This window comes from Mandrillus leucophaeus, unplaced genomic scaffold (assembly GCF_000951045.1).
Source record: "Mandrillus leucophaeus isolate KB7577 unplaced genomic scaffold, Mleu.le_1.0 Scaffold282, whole genome shotgun sequence".
Classification (NCBI taxonomy): domain Eukaryota; kingdom Metazoa; phylum Chordata; class Mammalia; order Primates; family Cercopithecidae; genus Mandrillus; species Mandrillus leucophaeus.
This window is the reverse complement of record NW_012102943.1, coordinates 3,721,234-3,743,244: the sequence shown is the minus strand read 5'-3', so window position 1 is coordinate 3,743,244 and position 22,011 is coordinate 3,721,234. Positions and strand designations below refer to the sequence as shown.

The following is a 22,011-nucleotide window of genomic DNA, read 5'->3' as shown; positions in this document are numbered from 1 at the left end:
TTGAGAGCCTGTTGTGAGAAAGGCACTGTCCTATTTGTTTGATGTGCACTATCTTATTTAATATTCACAAGTATCTTTTGAAGAACTGATGACAATGGTGATGATATTAATAAGGATAGCTAACATTTCTTAAATATTTACTATATATAAGCCTCCATTCTCAGCATTTTAAGCATATTAACATATGCAGCTTCCCAACACATAAAATAAGTACTATTATCATCTCTACTTGAGATATGAGGAAAATTAGATACAGAAGTTGGGCAATTTGCTCAAGATCATACTGATGGTAAGAGGCCATAAGGATTCAAATGCAGGCATTCTGACTATAGAATAGGAGTTGCCAACTTTTTGAGAGTTGGTAAACTTTTTCTATGAAGGGCTAAATGTAAGTATTTTTAGGCCTTGAAGCCACATGCAGTCTCTGTTGCATACTCCTTTTTGCTTTCCTTTTCTTTTTTTCCTGTTTGATTGTTGTTGTTTGTTTTATACCCCTTTACAAATGCAAAAAAATCATTTTTAGCTCAAGGATCACACAAAAAACACGCATAAGGCTGAACTTGGCCCACAGAGCTGTAGTTTGCTAACTCTTGCTCTAGAAGTAATTTCTTTTTTTGAGATGGAGTCTCGCTCTGTTGCCCAGGCTAGAGTGCAATGGCACAATCTGTGCTCACTGCAACATCCACCTCCCAGATTCAAGCGATTTTCCTGCCTCAGCCTCCCAAGTAGCTGGGATTACAGGCACCCACCACCATGCCCAGCTAATTTTTGTATTTTTAGTAGAGATGGGGTTTCACCATGTTGACCAGGCTGGTCTTGAACTCCTGACCTCAAATGATCTGCTCACCTCAGCATCCCAAACTGCTGGGATTACAGGCATGAGACACGGTGGGCCCAGCCTCTAAAAGTAATTTCTATTTTACAGATAAGAAAACTAAAGATCAAAAGCTTCAGGTGTTTAACTAAGGCCATTCAATAAGTGCTGAAATCAGGATCTGAATCCAGTTTTGTTTACTTTCAAAAACTGTGTCAACCTGCACTATACTGTCTCCGTGTATGCTGTTACAATGTAGGATATTGTTACTGAGTTAGGGATACTGTATTTTCTCCAGTCAATTTTCAAATTGAATATACTTTCTCCTCTAGGAACAGACTTGGGGACCAGATAGCAGGCTGAGAGTTAGCCAATCCCATGCCTAGTACAATACCTGACACACAACAGGCATATAATAAGTAACTCCCTGTTGAGTGAAATAATTCTGATTTCTGGTTGAATTCAGTCATTCCTTAATATCTCAGCCATTTGCCCAGACTCTTCTGTATTTTGCACTTGAAACTTGTCTTCCTTGTAAAGGAAGGCAATAATATATTCCTTAATCCAGTTTCTAGGGAACCTGGAACAATTTATGAGATAATTTCCATAGACTATTTGGAGGAAAGAAAGATGTTATATGTAGAAATATTATTTTTACAATGAGTCATTGTGCTCACAAAAATGGTACTAGAAGACTGTACTTACGACTTCTAAATAAATACATCACTAACCACAGACAGGAAAATAGGGAGAACCTAGTGACTTCATTATAAATCACTTTTGTTTTATCCACCAATACAGTTTCACATTAAAGCAGGGATTTTAATTTTTATTTAACCTTGGATTTTTACTTCAGGGAATAAATGAACTTCTTAGAAATGTGGCAAAAATTGTGTGCATATGTCCGGATTTTCAGGGAAAAGATCATAGATTTCATCAGACTCTCAAAAGGATTTATTATGCCTTAAATGTTAGTACTACAGTAGAATTGTTTCCGTGCAGTTTACCTTCGATGGGAAAAAGGGAAACATGAAAGTTGCTGGTGTGTGGTGATCAGTACTAGGTTTTGCAGATGTCCTTGTCCGTGTGATGCTTTCTTATACTCTCAAGATACTCACATAGGATCCCACTCACCAGTTTCCCACTGGCATAGGTGTCTGGGTCTGCAAACCGGTCTGGAAGATTAATCACAGTCCAGGCTGGCCACAATGATCAGCACTCAGAGCACCCAACGGGGTATATGCAGCCACAGAAGGTGGCAATACAAAGTCTCTTCCCTTTTATCTGCGGCCCCAAGATCAGGCCCATGGGGACTTTCATAACAAGCCCTGAGTCTATTATTTTGCATTACTAGCACTTAGCACAATTCCTGGCACACAGTGGGTATCTCCTTAAAGTTTGTTTAAATGAAAACAAGCAAAATGTTGAACTTGGTAGCATTTTTTCCTTACATTTCTGAGACGGTTAATAAAGTTGTTTCATTTCTTTTATCTCCTGAGATGCTCTATCTGTATGGACCCACGTGTCTTTGTCAATTAGAGAATGACTTTTACCTTGTCCTATTTTTTTGCTGGTGGTGCTGGTGATGTTGGTGTTGGTATTGTTGGTTAGTTTTATGTGGAGATAGCTAATTTGGATGCTTCTCTTGTATGTAGGGCTGAGAACACCCATGGAGATTATGGTTGCTGCCCCAGGGAACCACGTCCTGTGGGAAAATGTATTAAACAGATCACGGTGGGCTCCATTAGGTTTCATAGACAAGGCAGTCAATGAACTTGGCCTTGGTTTTAACTGATAGGCGATGGAAGAAAAGCATGGTTAGTGGGCTGCAACAGAGCAGGGAAAAGTTGCACACAACCTGAGAGCTGAAATACGAAGTACTCTGAATTGGACACCGTATTGTAGGAGTGAATGACGTATTGATGAGCAACTGGCATTACTACTTAAAGTTTTGGAGTAGAGTTGCTGAATATAGAAAATTTTAGGAGGGTATAACTTTATTTTTTCTTTCTGTATTTATTGTTGTGTGTGTATGTGTGATTTAAAAAGCATCAACCTGATGGTATGTCCAGATGTAGAGGGAAAGGAGGTAGAATATAGTCATGGTTGTCCTCATATGAAGTGATGAGCAGTGAAAGACCAGATAAGTTGTATCAAAGTAAGAGAGTTTGAAGAATAAATGTAAGAGACTTGGAAGGTACGAAAATAAAAAATGACTTCTCACCTAGAATATTAGACAATCGGTAATAATAATAGTAGTATCTTGAATTTGTTACCCAGTCTTATATATTTTAGAATATGGTATCTTAATGAACCTCACTGGTCTTACTACTTTTTGCCTAGCTTTCTGTTTTTTGTGACTACATATTTCTCACCTATTAGCATAATCACCATTGCTGTTTGTTCAGTGGCCATTGAACAAAATTGATTTATGTATCACTCCTCTAACAACACAAAAACACTTGTCAAGTAATTGAATAAAATTTGGTGAGGTAGTCTAGGGCATCTGTTTCATGAGAAAGCTGAGACCCAGAAGAGTAAGTGGCTTGCCAGAATTTACCTAGTTGATGAATGTCAAAATGCAAGGTGGAATCAGAATCCATGTCTTTTTTTTTCCATTATTCAGGCTACCACAGTAAAACCATCTGCTGCAATAGGAAGGTCTGAATAGCAAAGAAATGCCAGGAAATTAGAGAATAAATAGAGAATGCTCTCCACCGAGAAGGCTACTATTAGATGAGACAGAATTCAAGAATGATTTTGGCCTTTTAGTCTTACAAGTTCAGTGTTTCCAGATGGCTCTGTGCTGAGGAGAGGAGATGCAATAATAAGGGTGACCCTGATAAGAGTATCCTTTCCTAGTTCCTTCCACTGACTCACATCCCTTGACCAACTGCCTACTCTCTAGCTGGCTGGGACAAGAGGTCCCACCAGAAATGGTGCCTCTGCTCAGCCAGCCAAGGTCTTTTCACTTGAAATTACAGAACCCTGACTTGGGTTCTCTTTCACAAAGCCTTAGTAGCTGATGACTCATGATCTTCCCAGCAGCAAGTTTCCCAAGGATGTTAAAAAGAGATTGCTACAAGACTTTGGAGAAAGAATGTAGGGTGGGGTTGGGGGTTGCTGATCTTTATCCTGGCCAAGAATTTCATCATTAAGCAGTGGCATATGGGTCCCTATTTGTACCCTATTGACAGGAAGACCATATACTGATGATTGCCATGCTAATTGAGGGGACCAAGGCCGGAATGAAATGACGTAACCCCCTAATGGCATTCAATATGGAGAAAAACTAAATTGAAATTAAATTATCTGATCTCAACCAAGTTTTTAAAAGTACAGATAATGTCTGCCCTTTCATTCAGGACTCCAGACCAATTTAAATGACTATTCATCCAGGCTATTAGGCTACCCTCACATATTATAAAATATCTTCTAATTTCAGAGGGAGTGTCTCTTTGGTGTTTGGTGGCATTACTTCTGTCTCTCACCTAGGCAGCCAGAAAAGTAGAGCATGGATTCTCAACATAGACAGATCTAGGTTTGTAGCCTGGCTCTGCTCATTATAACTTGTATGACCTTTGGTTAGAAACTTAGTCTAGGTGGGTGGATTACCTGAGGTCAGGAGTTCAAGACCAGCCTGGGCAACACGGTGAAACCCTATCTCTATAAAAATACAAAAAATTAGCCAGGCATGGTGGCACATGCCTGTAAACCCAGCTACTCGGGAGGCTGAGGCAGGAGAATTGCTACAACCCAGGAGGTAGAGATTGCAGTGAGCCGAGATGGCACCACTGCACTCCAGCCTGGACGACAGAGTGAGACTCCTTCTCCAAAAAAAAAAAAAAGTAGTCTCCTTAAGCCTCATTTTACTTATCCATAAAATGGGCATTATATACAATAATAATAAAAATAATAATAGAAACTACCAATTATCTCCCTGGCAGTGTGTTGCTATTGCTATCATAATTTTATTTAAATTATACAAACCTCATGAGTTAGGTAGTGTTAACACCTCTATTTTTACCAATACAGAAACTGAAGCTCAGAGAAATTAATTAAGGTGTCCAACAAAACAAATTTGGCAAATCGGGAAACAGGGATTCAATCCAGTCAAAACTTTTTATGAGAATTAAATGTTACCAAATATGTAAAGTGTTTAGGTAATCCTGACTATCTTATATTCTCAATAAAGTTGCATCCTTTTACTGTCTTAGAAGGTAAAATGAGACTCTTGCTTGCGAGACACATTAATTGGAAAGGATTAAGAGACATATTAGGAACGTCATAATAAGACACTGAATGACAAGTACATACCATTTTCCATGCGTGCAGATTATGTTTCTTCTCTGACTCCACAGCCAAATCCCTTACTATCTCCATCTTCTCCTGAATAGCCTTCTTAACCTCTCCCTTCTCAGATTAGACAACTGGCAGAGAAACAATCACTGCCTGCCACTTCCACCGCTTCCCCGCTCCTGGTTTCTCAACACCCTTTCCATATGACTCCACATACTGCTTCTGAATTTCAAATGTCATGAAATTCAGAGTAATAATAGTAACAGCTACACTTCAGTGAGAACTTACTGTATGCCAGAGACTGTGTGCCACTATTTATATGCTTTAACCCACTGACGCCTCATCACACTGGATGGGCAATGTGCTATGATTATCCCCTTGCAAAGACGAAACTGAGGCTCAAAGATTTGAGGAACTTGCTTGTGTCACACATTCAGTAACTGGTAGACTCTAAATCTCAACTTATGGCCATCTAATGTCAAAGCCCAAGCTCCTAACTGAAGACAGTTTCTCAATTTACAAATGGCAAAACTTCAGGCAGAAAGGTGCAGAGACATGCCCAGTCACACAGCAAATTAGAAAGGATGCTGCTGAAAAATCTGACATTTTCTGACATCTTTCGTATATGCTTTGTTACACTCTAGCCTGAATAACTCTCACTGGGTCCATTCTACATCTATGGCTCAGTTCACACTTCATTTGCTCTACGTTGTCTCAATAAATGCCATTATTGGTGAAATGGAGGCCAATGTCCTCTAGGATTACACAATGTCAAGTAACCAACAAAACTTCGGTCTGCTTCATCACAGCATTCTATAAATACAAAACTTTAAGCTTAAGTCATTTTTCATAGACAGGACCAAAAGAGAAAATACACTTGCCATAACTCAGGGATATAACGGTATTTTAAAACTCTAATCTTTCTGCCACTTGCAAAAGGTAGGATAAACATCTTGATTTTATTCAAAACTGTCACTGAAAGAGTTTTCTCTTATCAGAAGGCTGCAGCTTTTGCAGTGGGTGGAGTATTAATGGCAGAGCAGCACTGAGATTTGGGACTGAAGGGGCAAAGCAGACTGGTACAGTGGAGATGCCGTAACAATGAAAACCTTCACATTCTTTCAAACAAATACATCCAATGAATTTATTTGATAACTTCAGTGCACAAAAACCTGTGTTGGGCACTAGGAAAGAGAAAGATGAGCAATAAGAATTGGCCACAGTTCTCAAAGAGCACAAAATCTAGTAGGAGAGATCAAAAAGAACATAATTAATGAAGCGCACTGAAAAGCATATCGAAATGTCACAGGAGAAGAACAAATAAAGTGTTTCGGGGCTGGAATAGGTCAAAAACCTCATGCAGTCCTGGAGGCTGGAAAAGACTTCGGGTAGGAGGTGGTATTTGAAATACACCATGTAAGAGGTGCCAGGGGAAGCATGCCCAGTGGAAAGAACAGCAGGAGTAGTAGCTGAATGTGCAAATCCAAAGAGTTGAGCATATTGTTTGCTTTGCAGGGATGAGGGGAATAACTGGAAGAAAAACTCTGACAGTGGACTTAGAGAAAGTATTGGTAGGCCATGAGGAGTCCTTGAGGGGTTTTGATTGGGGAAATGGCATGCTGAAAGTTACGCTTTAGAGCCTAATTCCCCAATGCAGATGAAAGATAATGTCAGTTGTAGAAAGGATGATGTCAGTAAGGATAGAGATAAGGAAATGCATGAGAAAGTCTACGATTACATAGCCAGATTGATTTCCACTCATTTCTGATAAAATAATTTTTATCAAGAATCACTTTCTGGCTGGCCAATAATTGGCTTTTCCTTCCAATTAGATGCCATTTGGAACTAGCTAACTTGAAATCAACGAAGACCTACTGCATAAATGCATCTTTGTTTGCAGACAGCCAAAATTCCACGGAGAAACAAAGAGGCAAAGGGGAATAGTGCACAAGAAGAGAATCCATCCATTTCAAAGATTGTTCTTGCTGCTAACAAGAACAGGCCTCAGGTGAATCAAGTCCCCTTAGATTTGGTGGAACCTGCGCTCCATTTCCAGCCGCAGGTAATTTCTGCATCCTTAAAAATTCCAGATTAACTTCTCTGACGTACAGCCTGGTTTTCTGATCCCTATGATGGGAAAATGATACTTAGCTTAATAGGGTTAAATGAGGTGTCTCATGTAAAATGCTTTCACCGAGGCTGACATGTAGTAACTGGTAAATGGCACCAAAGCTACTGGATTATGATCAGCCTTTACTCACTTCTCTGATCCCATCTCCTACCACTTTTTTTCACATTCATTAGGCTATACTGGCTATGTCAAGCACATTTCTGCCCCAGTGCATTTGTATTTGCCTTTCCCTTTACCTGACGCGATATTCCCTCAGATGAAATATATGCCTGACTCCTTAGCATTCTTGTCCCCCATCACAGAGCACACCTCCTCCATCTAACCGCGCCTAACTACTTCAACTGAAACATCCCCTTGCCCATCTCTATTTTTTATTCTTTTTATAGCACGTATCAGTATCTAAACTTGTCTTATTCATGTATATATGTCTCCTTGTTTATTTTCTGGTTTCTGACACGAGAGAGTAGAGACCTTGTCAGGTTTCTTTATTAGTAGGTTTCTGGCAAGAGACCCTACCTCATAGCTGGTGTTCAGAAAATCTCTTTTTCTCTGAATGCCATAGTGCTATTGAGAGAATTAAACTATAACAAATAGAAACCACGTAGCGCACAGTAAGTGCTAAATCAATACTAGTATCTTCCCCTTGAATGAATCTAGAGATGCTCCAACATGAAAATAGACAATTTGTAAAGAAATCAAGAAAGAGGGCATTCTCCCAAGGGTAGGTTAGTTTGAAGGTGGGTTCTGCAGGAGTTTTCTGGGGTCTAGTAGCAGGTGCCTCACAACCAGTGAAGGCTCAGATCTCTATTCTAGGAAGGAAGTTTCAGGAGACAGTGTGCTTTCTGATTGGAAGAAGAGATTTTGTAACGGGGAGGCGTGATTTTGAGGAAATGACTGTCACCTGGAAAAAACAGTTCATGGCAGTATTATGAACACCGCCTCAGAAAAGCTAAGGACAGGAGGAAAATAAGCACCAGCACAGAGGATATTCCCTGGTCAAGCGATTGGGCTTTAGGCTCCCAAGAAGATTCCTTCCAGGGCATAGATTACAATAACCAGAGATAGGGGATCCAGACCTACCTATTCCCCATCCGGCTTGAATCTTTCATGTGATGGAATTCCAGGTAAATTTGTGAATGAAGAAAGGATTCTGATGTGAGAACCTAATTCTTCTCCACCCCTGGCATTTTATATGTGAGAAGATAGGTCCCAAGAGGTAAACAAAAGAGCTAAGTCTATTTTACTCTGGACATTGCTCTGTCTCCTGACTGCTGACAGGGTTCATTCCATTGTTCCACACCCAGAAGAGATGGTACCTAGATTTCACTGACACATAACCTGGGCCTAAGGGAGACGAACTCCAGGCTCTTGGATGGCTCATGACACCACCCACCTTCCCCAGTTTTTTTTTTTTTTTCCCTAAAAGCTTCAGCAGGGATAACATGCTTAACCTCAATCCGAGACCTCCAGATATATACTGTCACACTGCCTTAAATGGCTCCTCGTGGTTTGTGCTCTGAGAGTAGCTGAACAGGATCCCCATCCTCTGCTCATGAGGTGACCATGCCATAGAGATCTGTCTTATTGTTGGAGGCCTTGATGGTGACAGACAGGCAGACAGGTAGAATCTGGTAAAATCATATTATATAGGGCCTGGGGATCCTAGCTTTCCTTTGAGGGGAACTTGGTACTGGAGTCAGGAAATTCTCCAGCTTCAAATGACATAGCTACCGGAGGATGCCCTGGGATCTTGGAGGTTCCCAAGAAGCTCCACAAGACTGAGGCAAGGGAGTTGACTTTGGCATTTTATTGCATATTCAAAATTCAGTCATTAGTTTTCAGACTCATTTTTTTCCTTGAATATATAATTTATATAAACATGTACAGAATGCACTCATATAAACATATGTATAATTTATCAATAAATAGAATTTATCAATTAAAAAATCTATGTAGGCTCCAATTTTTTCCATAACACATTTCTGGAAACTGCATCAAAAAGTTGATAATCATAAAGCCAAAGATGCTTTCCATGTAAACAAAGTTAGAATCAGGGATTCTAGGACCTTCAAAGCCTTAACTTCAAATAAATCATAGCTATACAATCTCACAAACCAAAACAAAACCATCATTACAATTTGTAATCCTTTGAAATGATAGAATTGTTTCATGTTCTATGTGGTGGGCACACATGTACTTTATATGTTGATTATACAAGGGATCTCAGTGCATTATAAACTGCATAAGTGGCCCCTTTGTAATTCTACTTTATTAAAAATGTAAATAAAATTAAGGTGTTAGCTAAAATGGCATTAAACCACAATTAACAATCATAGACTATCAGATCAGGAAAATTCTCAAAAGTTATCAGGTTCAATATCTTAGTTGACTCTTTATGTAGTATTCGTGCTAGCTGGTCATAGTCTGGTCCATGTTTGATTTTTTTCATAGGATTTGTATATATATAATTTACAGTGTGGGGATGAGTTTGATGGCCCAAGTATTTTCTTCTTCAAATACATTTTTTATAGTGAACAGACATTTGAATCTTATTCCATGTGACTTTGAAGTCATATGAGAAGTTACACTCATTATCATCAAAATTAGCGTGTAGTCCCCTACTTTGTGAATAACAAAATCCCTTTAAATGAGTTTTTGTCATTCATAAATTTGTGTTTTGGGCAACCTGAAATGACCAAATTAGGATGGACAGATTTGGAAGAATTAATACCCAAAGGGTGCTTCTACAATTCCTAGAATGTTATTGATTGATTGATTGATTCATTTAGTGAGATGGAGTCTCATTCTATTGCCCAGGCTGGAGTGTAGTGGTGCAAGCTCAGCTCAATGCAGCCTCTGCCTCACGGATTTAAGCAATTCACCTGCCTCAGTCTCCCAAGTAGTTGGGATTACAGGCAGATGCCACCATACTCAGCTAAATTTTGTAGTTTTAGTAGAGATCAAATTTCACCATGTTGGCCAGGCTTGAACTCCTGACCTCAAGTGATTCGCCCACCTGGGCCTCCCAAAGTGCTGGGAATACAGGAAGAATTAATACCCAAGGGGTGCTCTTAAAATATTATTTTTTTAACAAGGCTCTGGGTTTGGCATTTACCTTCCTGTGAACTTTGCCCTGGGTCATTTCTTTCTCTGTTTCTTTATCAACATAGAAACTTATTCTCTTAAGTTGGTTTACCTCCTGGTAAATAAATTCTTAGTCCTTGAGTGCTCAGGCACATCCACAGTAATCCAAAACGCCCAAAGTAATGATAAATATGTGGAATGGCATTTTATGATTTACAGAATGTTTTCACAAAAAAATTTATCTTACTTATCTCCACAACAGCTTTGTGAAGCAGACAAGAGAGATTCTCTCTGAGGTCTGAGACATTCAGGAATTAGTTCAATTTGCTTAATAAGTCAGCAATGGACCCAGTGCATGCGCTGCCTCTGTGCTGTACTCCTCCCACCAAGGTACTCATGCAGGCAGTGGGTGGGTGTGTGGGCCGCCACAGCAGATTGGGTGGGTCTCATCATCAGGTCCAGAGCCGTGGGGCCCAGAAGCTGGCTGCTCCCTTCTTCATATTAGAAAAACACCTCAAATGGTGCTTGCCTGCTAATGGTGGTTGCTGAGCCTAGTGATGGCAAGGGAACAATGACTTGAAAAATCCGAGGGGGTTGGTCCAGCCATAGAGTCAGGGTGCAAGTTAGAACTTAAATAAACTTTCTTCATATGTGACAAGAATGGTTCCCAGGTTCAATCTGCTCCATTGATCAGGGAGAATCCCAGTCCACACAAAGAACATTTCAGCATGGAGAGATATTTCTCACGACTTCTGAATAGCATTTCTCTTTCAGAGGCTATTTCCCTTCCCTAAAACATGACTTTCACCCCAACAGAATTAAGCCTTCATAGGACAGAGAGGCTTTTTTTTTTTTTTCCCCTTTTTGGCATTTCGATGGTTTGGTCAATCTTCTCTTCCTTATTCCAAAGTTTCTTCCTGTCAGTTTCAGTTCCAGAACTAAAGTAAACAACAATGGAAACAATAACTGACACTTCATAAGCAACAAGAAAAAAGGAAAGTATGATAAATAATCCTGAGATGCTATCAAACCACAGCCAAGATCAAAGTCAGAATCTCACATGGCTCTGGGTTTGGCATTTACCTTCCAGGGACTTTTGCTCTGGGGCATTCGCAAGAGCCACTGATCAGCTTTGAATAAAAGACATCCAGGTTAATCTAAATGAAAAAGCTGGAAAGGTCAGGGGTCTAAAAGGCCCAAATGAGGAGGGTCTTTCCTTTGAAACAAAGCCAGAAGGCAGGCAGGCCATGGCTTCTCGAGGTAGCAGACGGCTATAGCAGCATCCTGTTGTCCTAGAAACAGAAAGAAAACTTAAAGATCCTCTAGTCCAAGCTTGAGCGCACAGATGTGGCAAGTGGGGTCCAGAGATGAAAAAACAGTATTCAAGATCTCACAGCTTGTTAGCAGCACAGCCAGGGCGGCAACTTGGGTCCTCTGGCTTCAAGTCCAGTATTGCCTACGCATCCCCAGTACTGCTGGATCCTGCCCTCCTGCACCTGGGGGGAGCTGTAGGGGAAAATGAGTCTACCCAGTGTTAACTTCCAACAGTTCTCTTCCTTTGGGAGCAACAAAGCCAGATTGAAAGGTTTTAAAATGACATCACAAGTTCATGGGAAAGATCTTGAAGCCTAATAAACACCTACTATGTTGCTAGCCCTGCCCAAGGCTCTTTAGAAGATGTCCCGTTCTAGCCCAGCAGGACAGTGAGCATCTCAGGGCAGACACGCCAGCGGCCAGGACACCAGGGGGAAGCTATCTGTCTTCAGTTTCCCTCCGGAGTTGCTGTGGAGACCATTTTCCTCTGACAGATCTCTGACCCTGTGTCTTCCATGGAAAATATATGGAGCATGTCCTGAAGAGGAGGACGGACATTGGACATAAGGAAGAGCAAATGGATGTCTGGGACTGACAAGGGGGCCGGCCAAGAGGATGCACGTTTGGACCCAGACACAGGGAGAAAACTGTGTTAGCGTCTGGCACAGAACAGGGTGAAGAAGAGACAGGGGATAGCTTGAACATGGCTGTGACGGACGTGACCAAGCAAGTAAGCAAGACAGGAGCGAGGACTCTGGCTAAGACAGAAGCAGAGAGGGAGTATTTTGTTGATATCTGTGAGCCCACACAGCAAAGAAGGTGTGTTTGGAGACATCAGTGACCGCGATAGGACACAACAAGCTATCGTGCTTAGAACGTGAGTGAGACAGACCAGACACAGTGAGTGACGGGAACATGTCAGAGACACCAGAGACCATGCGGCAAGAGCAGAGAATCTGGGAAGAGGGAGTGCTGGGAAATAAAAAGTGAACAAGGCGGCCATTATGTCCTCTGACTCCCTCCAGCGCCACCTGCTGGAATCTCGGAGGAAAAGCCCAGCGTGCACCGGGTTCCTGCACCGGCGGAAGGAAGGCCTCAGGTGAAGAGAATACCGGGTGCAGTCGCGCGCAAGCAGCAGCTTAGGACCTGGCCCTCTTTCGGAGGCATGGCTGTCTTCTGGGTCATTGTCCCAGGGGCCTAAGTGTCACTCGGCTGAGTAGCCACCAAAGGAGAAGTTGCTGGCGGGTGACACTGACTCTCCCATTGGCCACCACACTCCACTGCATCCCTAGAGAGAGGAGAAGATTACAGAACCTCAGAATTGAAATGGATGTTGCAGACCATCTCCTGAAAGAGCCCACCTGCATGGCAGGAACACTCTGTGCCATGCAGATGGGTAGCTATTTGGCTTCTACTTAGGAATTTCAAATGACAGGCCAGTCCATATTAATTCTGGGCAACAGTAGCTATTAGAAATAACCTATCAATGTTCAGCCAAAATCGGTGTCCATGTGGCTTCTACCTGATGGACCTAGTGCGCCTATCAGGCCCCCTCAGCATTGTGCCCTCTACTGGTTATATCCTCCAAGTTTTCCCTACTCCAGGCTACACATTCCATTTTCTTTAATAGTTCATTACATATTATGGTTTCCAGATTATTCCCCATAATGGGCACTGTCCTTTGAACACCTCTCTTGAATTATGGTACTAGGAAAGTGCACAAATTTTGGCAATGAGCCTGACTTACATCATGTACTTTTCATCATCAATTGGGTTTACTTCTATGAATGTAGTCAAATTCAGTTCATTTCTAACAATGGTAATAAGTTATTGGCGTATATTGAGCTTGCGGCCAACTTTGATCATTTTTGATACAACAGCTGTCAGTTCCTAAGGTTCTTTACTACATTGCTGCATAGTTGATTTTATTTATTTATTTATTTGAGTCAAAATATAAATCATCACATTTTACTCAGTTAAACTTTGTTATCTTGGTTTGATATCACTTTAGTCAGCTGAGATCATTCTAAATCATAGCAATTTTAACATGCAAGATATGATTATTTAGCATCCACTCAAACTAGATCTTAAGGTTTTTGCAAGCACATAGGAAGATCAAATAATCTACAATAGTAGATATTTCAGTTTAGTGTCATCTGCCTTTTAGTTTTTCAGGCAAAGTAAAAAATATTGAGCAAGATAAAACAGAAAATCATAGTTACCCCAAAACAGGCTTCCTGACAGTCAAACATCTAATGCTCAATGTGCCTGAGAATGGACCCACTCTGACAGGCTTTGTCCAATGCCTTGCTAAAATGTCTCTGCCAAACAGAAAGTCTTTCCTAACAGATAAAGAAATTATTTGGCATGAATTATTATACAATAGTGAATCTTACTTACACAAGCTATGAGTCTATGGTTTCTGGAGTTTAGCTTTAGTGTTTCTTGAAAAATTGGGGCAATATTTACTATCTCCAGGCTTCCACCTATTCTCCAGTCCTAGACAAAGATCATCAGACTTGTTAGCAACAAGTTCCTTTAAACCCCTAAGACATGACACATCTTGGCTAGAAAGAGTTAAATGCTTTCCATCAATCCTGGACAGCAACTTTCTCCCTAAAATGTTCTCTTCTTTCCAGTTGGAAGTCTATTCTTATTACAGCAGAATATGCAAGATTTCTTCCCTAAATAATGAGATCTAACTATTTCTGGGTTAGATCCGAACATAGCTCTGAACATAGCTTTTGTTCATCCTTGATTCATCCTTGGTTATATGTTCCTTCCTCCAGATTTTCCACATGCCTTTTTAAAGTGTAAACTCTCTAGACAACTCAAGATGTGCCCTCAGGCCTTTACGTGCTCCCTTACATTTCTATCTGTCTTATTCATTGAACATATCTATTGAGAGAAAGAAGAATGAATGAAAGGGAAGAAATGAAACTAAAAAAGGAAGGAAGGAGAGAAGGAAGAAAGGGAAGGAGGAAGGAAAGAAGAAGGAAAGGAAGGAAAGAAGGAAGGGAAGGAGGGAGAGAGGGAAGAAAAAAAATAAGAATTTCTCATCTCTCATTGGCCAAATTCCCTTTGTGTCATGTTTGTTATTATTGTCATTATTAGCAACGATGAAAACAACCACCCATTAGTGCAGCACTGGTGTGCCAGGCATTGGGCTGAATGCATTATGTGCCTTAATTCATGTACTATATCCATTTCACAGGCAAGGAAACTGAGCTTCAAGGAGTATAAGTAATTTGCCCAAGTGTACACAGTTAATAAATGACAGGGTCAGACCTTACATTTAAGTCATTTTTGACACCAGCATCTGTGCTAGTAATTGTTCTACTGTGTTGTCATTCATCATTTTGACAACTACCACTATAGATATAGTATTTAGGTCTTGCTGTCTCTAGCATTTCTTTGTCCCACTATGGCAGATTCCTGGGTGAAATGAATATGTACAGGGGTGCATGTTATAAATGTTCCACCTGTGAGAAATCTGCAGTGTGATGTGACCTCTCCATTTATTGCAACACAATATGACTGTGACACTAACATTGGACTCTTTCCTGCTAACTCCATCTGATCATTAAAGAAGAGTCATTGCCAAGTGGAACCCAATGTTTTCTGTGATGTAGAACTAGGGAGACAACGTGTAAAGGAGGGGAAAAAACCCTGCAATGGTAGGAGGAAAGTACAGAAGACAAAGAGAGGGGTTACATGAATAAACATAATAAAGAATGAGGAGTGAGGATAAAAGACAAGGCAAAAAGATCAGAGCTGAAGAAAACCATGTGGTTGGGCATGCGGAAGGCTCCAGAGCAATTGGAGAGAGGAAGAGGTTCTTTGAGAAATGTTTCCCGAAGGGCTACATTGGCTCTCTCTTTCTCTCCCTCTCTATCTATCTTTGACACTGGCAAACTCAGCTTCAATATATTGGCTCTGTTGTACAATTCTTTTAGAGATTTAAATAAAGATTGAAAATACTCTAGTATTGCTATTTGATGCCTAATACCAGGTTACATCAATATAGCTCCGGCCATGGAGAAAGAACAGTGGCCCAGCATCTAACGCTATGAAGGACTCACAACCATCTCTCTCAGCAGGACGGATGAGAACTTGAGAATAATGATAGAATGATCTTATGGATAGTTGGCTCATAGCCGCGGTTCTCATTGTTATACTTACATAATTGTTCACAGTTAACAGTTTAGTGTGATCTGCCTTTTAGGCCTTCATACATGATAAAAAACAATATGGTACATTATGCTGCACCACAAGAGACCTCCATCCTGTGCAACAAGATCATCCTCAGTGCACGTGGCTTTAACACTCAGGAAGCCCCTTTCACTCCCAGCTACAAAGTCACCGTACTAATTCAGAGAAGAAAGCAGCAGAGTGTAGCAACCGGAAGACAGGTACCTGGGTTCTAATGCCTCCATTTGAGTGACTCTGGATGACTTCGTCCCTTTCCTGTGCCTCACTTTTCCCATTTGTTAAATGAAGGGGAGGATAATCTATAAGATCCTTTGCAACTCTGGCATTCTGATTCTACGAGTAGCGGGGATGGTGGGTGACAGAGACAGGCCCTCTGATTGGGCACCAGCTGTGTGTGGGACTGTTCTCCAAAGCTGTGGGTAATTGCTTCAAATCTGGCTTTTAATATTCTATTGTTAGTATCTGATACTTTATATTCCATGTGGAGGGAAGAGGTTTCACGGGAAACACAGGGAGGGTAATTTTGGATTTGTATTAAAGAATCTGAAAGACCTCAATTCCGGAATCTGTGAAATTACATTGCAAAGCTGTTAAACGTATCTGGGTAGGATAGGATAGGGTGGGGCTGAGATGCCACAACTTAAAATGCAGCGAGATCACAACTGTCTCTCCTCAAACATATGTTTGATCAAAAACATTGGCAGAGCCACTCAAAATCCCTGATGCAAAACATCATTTAAAAAGAATCTTTCTCCAATATTTTAACGGATGAGTTTTTAAAATGCAGTTTCTTGTTGTAATCGTGTTGGTAAAAATCCCTGACAATTTACAAAGCATTGTCATATCTTTTCTCACATTTTATCTTCAATGCAAATCTCTAGAGCAAGAAGGTACAGAGTCTTATTTCCATGTTAGAGGGATAGGAAAGTGTAATGTAGGGTCATGGACTGATTGATGGGTAATGGTGGATCTAGTACTTCAGGTATTTTGCCCTTCAAATCAAGAATTCTGCCCATTCGGAAACATGGAAATCATTTATGTGATGGGAAGTTTTACAACGAAGTGTAATATTAGCAGTTAATGAAACAGACTTACAATTACCTGTTCTCTAGAAGAAAGAATAGGAGGAGGAGGAAGAAGGAGAAGAGGAGGAAGAAGAAAAGGAAGAAGAGGAGGAGGAAGTGAAGGAAGAGAAGGAGGAGAATCACTTGCTAAGACATCTTTCTCAAAGGTCCAGAGGCTATGTGCATGAGAACTATATTGGGTACTTGTATAAAATACAGATTCCCAGGATCCATACCAGACCTTTGACAGCGAGGGCAGGAGGGCAGGAGTGAGGCGGAGAGAGCGGCAATCTGCATTTTAAAAAACTGCTCTCAGTTGATTTTTACGCACACAGGTGTATGAGATTTCCCGCCAGCCATTCTATTCAGACCAGAGAGACAGCTTAGAGATAGAGACTTAGTGGGCAGTAGAGAGAAAGCACAGGCAGGTCAGAGGGGCCAGAGCTAGAAATCTGAAGCATTTAGTGATGCTCCCAAAGGGAAAGGAATGGAAACAATGAAATAAAACATACATTTCAGCAAAGTGGACAAGTGAGTGTTTATTGGTTTTCATCACATTGAAGATAAACAGATGAGAAAAGACTTGGTGATTATGAAAATGAGAAAGCAAAAAATGTAAAGAGATCTACAAAGCAATGTTTTTCTAGGTGATCTTCAAGTGATGAGAAATAGAATTCTTGGGTATTGTTAGCTGATAAAAACTGAGATGTCTACAAACCGTGAGACACACAGATTTGTAATAAGTTATCAGCAAGTTCGCTTGTTAAAAGTCAATTTCTTAAGTTGTCTTTAGATTCACTATCAACCAGAATTCTACAGAGGCTAGAAGATCAAGCATTTCCCAAACATGGGATGTGTTTTGTGAGAGATATCTCAGACAATGGGCACAGCATTAAATAATCTGAATGACAGCAAGGGGATTCAAATTATTTCATTCAGTCATTCTGACTCAGTGTGGTCCTGCTCTGGTTTAACAAGTCTCTAATACCTAACAAACGCAGTGCAGGCTTCAGGCTCAAAGTCTTTGGCAAAAAAATGAGATAAAGTTAAATTTTAATAACTTTGTTTTATTTTCATTGCATTTATATTAAAAATCATCTTTTCTATGTAATTTTGCATTTAAGGTCACGATACAGAGTTTTCTTTACAAATACAATTATTTAGATTTAAAACGTCTCTAAAGAAAAATAGTAAATAAATACTAGCATGGCATGGTTAGAGTGGTGATATGATAAAAAAAATCACGAAAGTAGCATGCAAGTGCCAAAGCTCCTATCAGACAGATGAGAAAACTAAATTGCAGAAAGCACAGTGTCTTGGCAAGGACATAAAGCAATGCATCTGCAGGGCATGAGCTCTAGGATCTTTCTTTCTACTGTTTTTTGAAGCTTGCAGAAAGCTGAGCTTTCACATTTTGGGATGTTAACATTGTGGCCTCTGGACAAAATGTATTCCCAAGGCCCTTTAATTCCATCGCCAGCCTCAGATATGTCCATGTTTCAATACACCAAAGTGCGAGATCAAATCAGGCGTGGCTGATTCTAATCCCAATGTACTTCTTTCCCTATTTCTCAATATGCACACGGAACTAACAGGTCAAATCAATTTCCTTTCATGACTTTTTTCCATTGTCTACCATGGTTCCTAAATGGCAAATAAAAGGATTGAAACCTGAATCTTTGGGAGTCAGACTATCTACCTGTTTTTTCTATAGTATTCCAATATAAAAGAACCTGAAAATGTCTCAGAGAAAATACCTTAAAAGTATGTTTTAAACACAGCCAATATGTACTGAATGTTTGTTATGTGTCAACTACTGTGCTAAGAAATTCGTGGATTATTTCATATAAACTTCACAATAAGCCTATCACATGGGTGTTATTATTTGCACGCTCTGGCTGAGTGGAACGAATCCTAGTAACCTTCCCCAGGTAGAATATCTAGAGAGTGGTGGGGTCAGGATCTGAACTGAGAGCCTCATTGAAACAACATCACTAAATTTGCACCTTCATGCAACAGGCATTCTCAACCCCTAAACAGTGCTCTTGAGAAGCTGCCCATGTGAGTGACAGTGAGTCAGGTACATAAAGAATACTTAAGATACTGAGGGATAAGCTGAACTTCCAAGAGAAGGGCAAGCAGGTGGTAAGAGACGCAAGAGACTGAGGGGAAAGTGGGCCAGGAAAGTTTAGAGAGCTCCTATTGGAACCATGCCTAGAAGAATGAGTAGTCTTGTGCCAGGCTGGAAAGTGAGACAGCATTCAAGGCAGCAGAGATGATCCAGAGACAAAATAATTCCCTATGTGTTTGAGAAAAGTTGACCAGTCTTGTATGTTTATTGTACAAAGAGTTAGGTCAGGGGAGCTGGGAGCTGGGCTGCAGTGGGAAGAGTTGAGGGAAATGAGCTGGAAAACTAGATTGGGTCCGGCCAAGAAAGGCTTCATATGTCCTTCCCTCTCTACCCACTGCAAGTCCTACTGTACTGCTCAAGGTTATCCTATTACAACCCAATCCAGCTGGCATTTGCAGTTTAAAATCCCACATGTCTGAATGGCCTTTCCATCTTCCTGAGTGATAAAGACGAAGCAGCTTCTCCCTTTATGGCTATATTATATACATAGTCCCAAAAGAAAACCAGAGACAGAGAAAATAATTTATAATTTGCAACTCTGTCAAGGAAAGAGCATCCTAAAACCACCAAAATGTGTGAATAGCCTTTCAGTTCAATTCTAGAACTCACCCTTTTGGAAAGTCAGCAAAAAATGGACTGAATGTAGAAGTCTCCCAGGATGGTCTGGTTAACTTTTGAGTGTATGTGTCTGTGTGTAGCTTCCAAGGGCAGGAATTAGACCATCAGGAAAAAGTAAGAAGATAAAAGCCCAACTGTGAGCTCCTTAGCCACAGGAATCTTGCCTGCCTAGGTCTTTGCTGGAGCCCCTCTGCCAAGAACAGTGTCTGTACCCTATTAGGCATGTAATAAGAAGATAATAAATGAATGGAGGAATTAATGAGTAAGTGAGAAATGGATGTAGGAGTTCTGAGACCTAGGTTCTGGTCTTTGTTCCTCTGATGATGTGGCTGCATTAGCTTAGCGAACTTTTTAAGTTCTCCGAGCCTCTATTTTCTTGTCTATAAGATATTGAGGTCAGTAATCTACTTCAGGTTATTTTCAACAAGACTTCAACCAATAACCTCATGGAGTGGTCATGGGAGACTTTAGAGGGATGGGGCAATGGTCATGATGCTGTGCACACATGCCTCCACACCAACACCTGCTTTGCTCAAAGCAATTCTATTTTTGTTGTTTGCACTTCCAAGTGAGATACCATTTGAAGAAAAAATTGCTACAACTTCCAAAAACGTTTGATAACCACTGGGCTGCTTGAGCTCTCATATCACTTCCAGCTAGAAAATTCTAAGCTTTTATGATGAAGATACAGAGAAGTAAAATTTGACCAAACTTTGCAACCACTAGGACTGCCAAACAATATAATGCCTTACCTTGGATGATAATGAGCTATCCCTCACTGGGAGAAGAGATAGAAAGCTACTTACAGGCAAGTGAGAGAAAATATCACTGTACTGGAGGGGACATTTGACCAGATCACTTCTGAAGCCCTCTCCATGTTTAGGAATCAACAATTCTGAATTTTTACAAGAGTTTTGAGTTAGCTATCAAGGAGCACAGTTTAGTGGTTAACAACAAAGGGATGTGGAAATTACTAGAATCCTGGCCCTGACATCACCAGTTGTGGGATCTTAGCCAAGTTACTTAATCTCTCTGAGTTACAGTTTTCCCATCAGTAAAATGAAGACAATAATATGTGCTCCATAGAGTAAATGAGATGACCCAATGAGATGTCATATACAATGCACCGAGCTCAATGCCTGGCATATAAACTGATGCTCAATAAATGGTAGCTCCTAAGATAAGATGATGATGACTATAAAGATGGTGAAGTGTGAACCAAAAAGCCAAAGTATTGCTAAAGCAACTAGTTATTATATATGACAATCATTCATATCTATATATATGTCTGTGTATATATTCATACGTATGTGTGTGTACGTGTGTGTACACATATACAGACACTCCTTTCCTTAAAGTCAGAAACTCAAAGCAGGCAATCCCAATTTACACATGGGGGAAGCAATTAAATTTTATCAGCCAGCGAAGAAAACTAAAGTCAGAAAAGGATAAAAAGAACTTGAGCAGATGCCAAATGTATTTGTTTGTCAGGTTTATCAAAATACGAACTCGCTGATTTCTTTGAGAATAAAAAACTATCCAAAAGCAATTCTAACTGTGACATCTTTCTAAGAATCCTGTTAAAAATAACCTGAAACAGGCATGGATATAAGAAAAGACAATTCAGAAACAATTTTTTGAAAAGTAGATTCTTGGCTCTTTGGTTGAATATAAGCAGAACGTACTCAGCTGTTTGTTTATATAACCAGAGACATTCATTGGGTCTTCTTGCTCAGGGCTAGCAGATGACCTCACAGGACTTCCAGTAGGACAGCAGCTAGAACTCTGCATCATTCCTTTTCTCACAGCTCACCTATCCTTGCAGCTGAAGTGTTTTTCCTCCTCCTCCTGAACCTACTGCTCAGGAACAATCCTGTTTCTCATCAGAGGGCTTTATGGTGATTTTGACACCACACCATTTCCCTTCACACTCTGCTCCGATAATGAACCAGAGTTCCAGAAATCAGAATCCTGTCCTACCAACCACTATTCCTGCCATTTTGCCTAATAAGATGGTGGTGATTATAAAAAGAATGTCATTATTTATCAATGACTTACTGTGTTCCGGGTACAGGTACAGTATCTATCTCACATAAGTCTTGCAACAGTCTGATCAGGCAAGAACCACGTGTGCTCCCATTTTGCACAGGAAAAAACCAAGGCACCAAGAGGTTGACTAACTAACGCAAGATTACACAGCTTCAAAGTGGCAGGACCAAAAATCAAACTGAGGCCCATCAAATACCAATTCCTGTGCTTTTAACTGTATCACTAAACCACTGCATCAGAAACCTGGTTCCTCCTACATTGGGATTCTGTCTTTTTCTTTCCAGAGCCTGAAGTC

At 40.5% G+C, this 22,011-nt stretch overlaps 1 protein-coding gene across 6 annotated transcripts in view; it reads right to left on the bottom strand.

Moving 5' to 3' along the window:
- The window catches only part of HTR4 (5-hydroxytryptamine (serotonin) receptor 4, G protein-coupled), a 179,449-nt gene that overhangs the window by 18,601 nt on the left and 138,837 nt on the right, over window positions 1–22,011 (bottom strand). The window contains exons 6-7 of one of the 6 annotated variants that reach the window (XM_011985394.1): window positions 13,865–13,984; window positions 11,189–12,930 (exon numbers count right to left, since the gene is read on the bottom strand). The exons of 2 other annotated variants lie outside the window; for them this stretch is intronic. In XM_011985394.1, the coding sequence (XP_011840784.1) occupies window positions 12,840–12,930; window positions 13,865–13,984 (211 nt within the window). In that variant the 3' untranslated portion in view covers window positions 11,189–12,839. Of the gene's footprint in view, window positions 1–6,243; window positions 6,356–10,712; window positions 12,931–13,864; window positions 13,985–22,011 lie in introns of those variants that run through there. 3 more of the 6 variants (XM_011985399.1, XM_011985395.1, XM_011985396.1) reach the window with 3 other exon arrangements.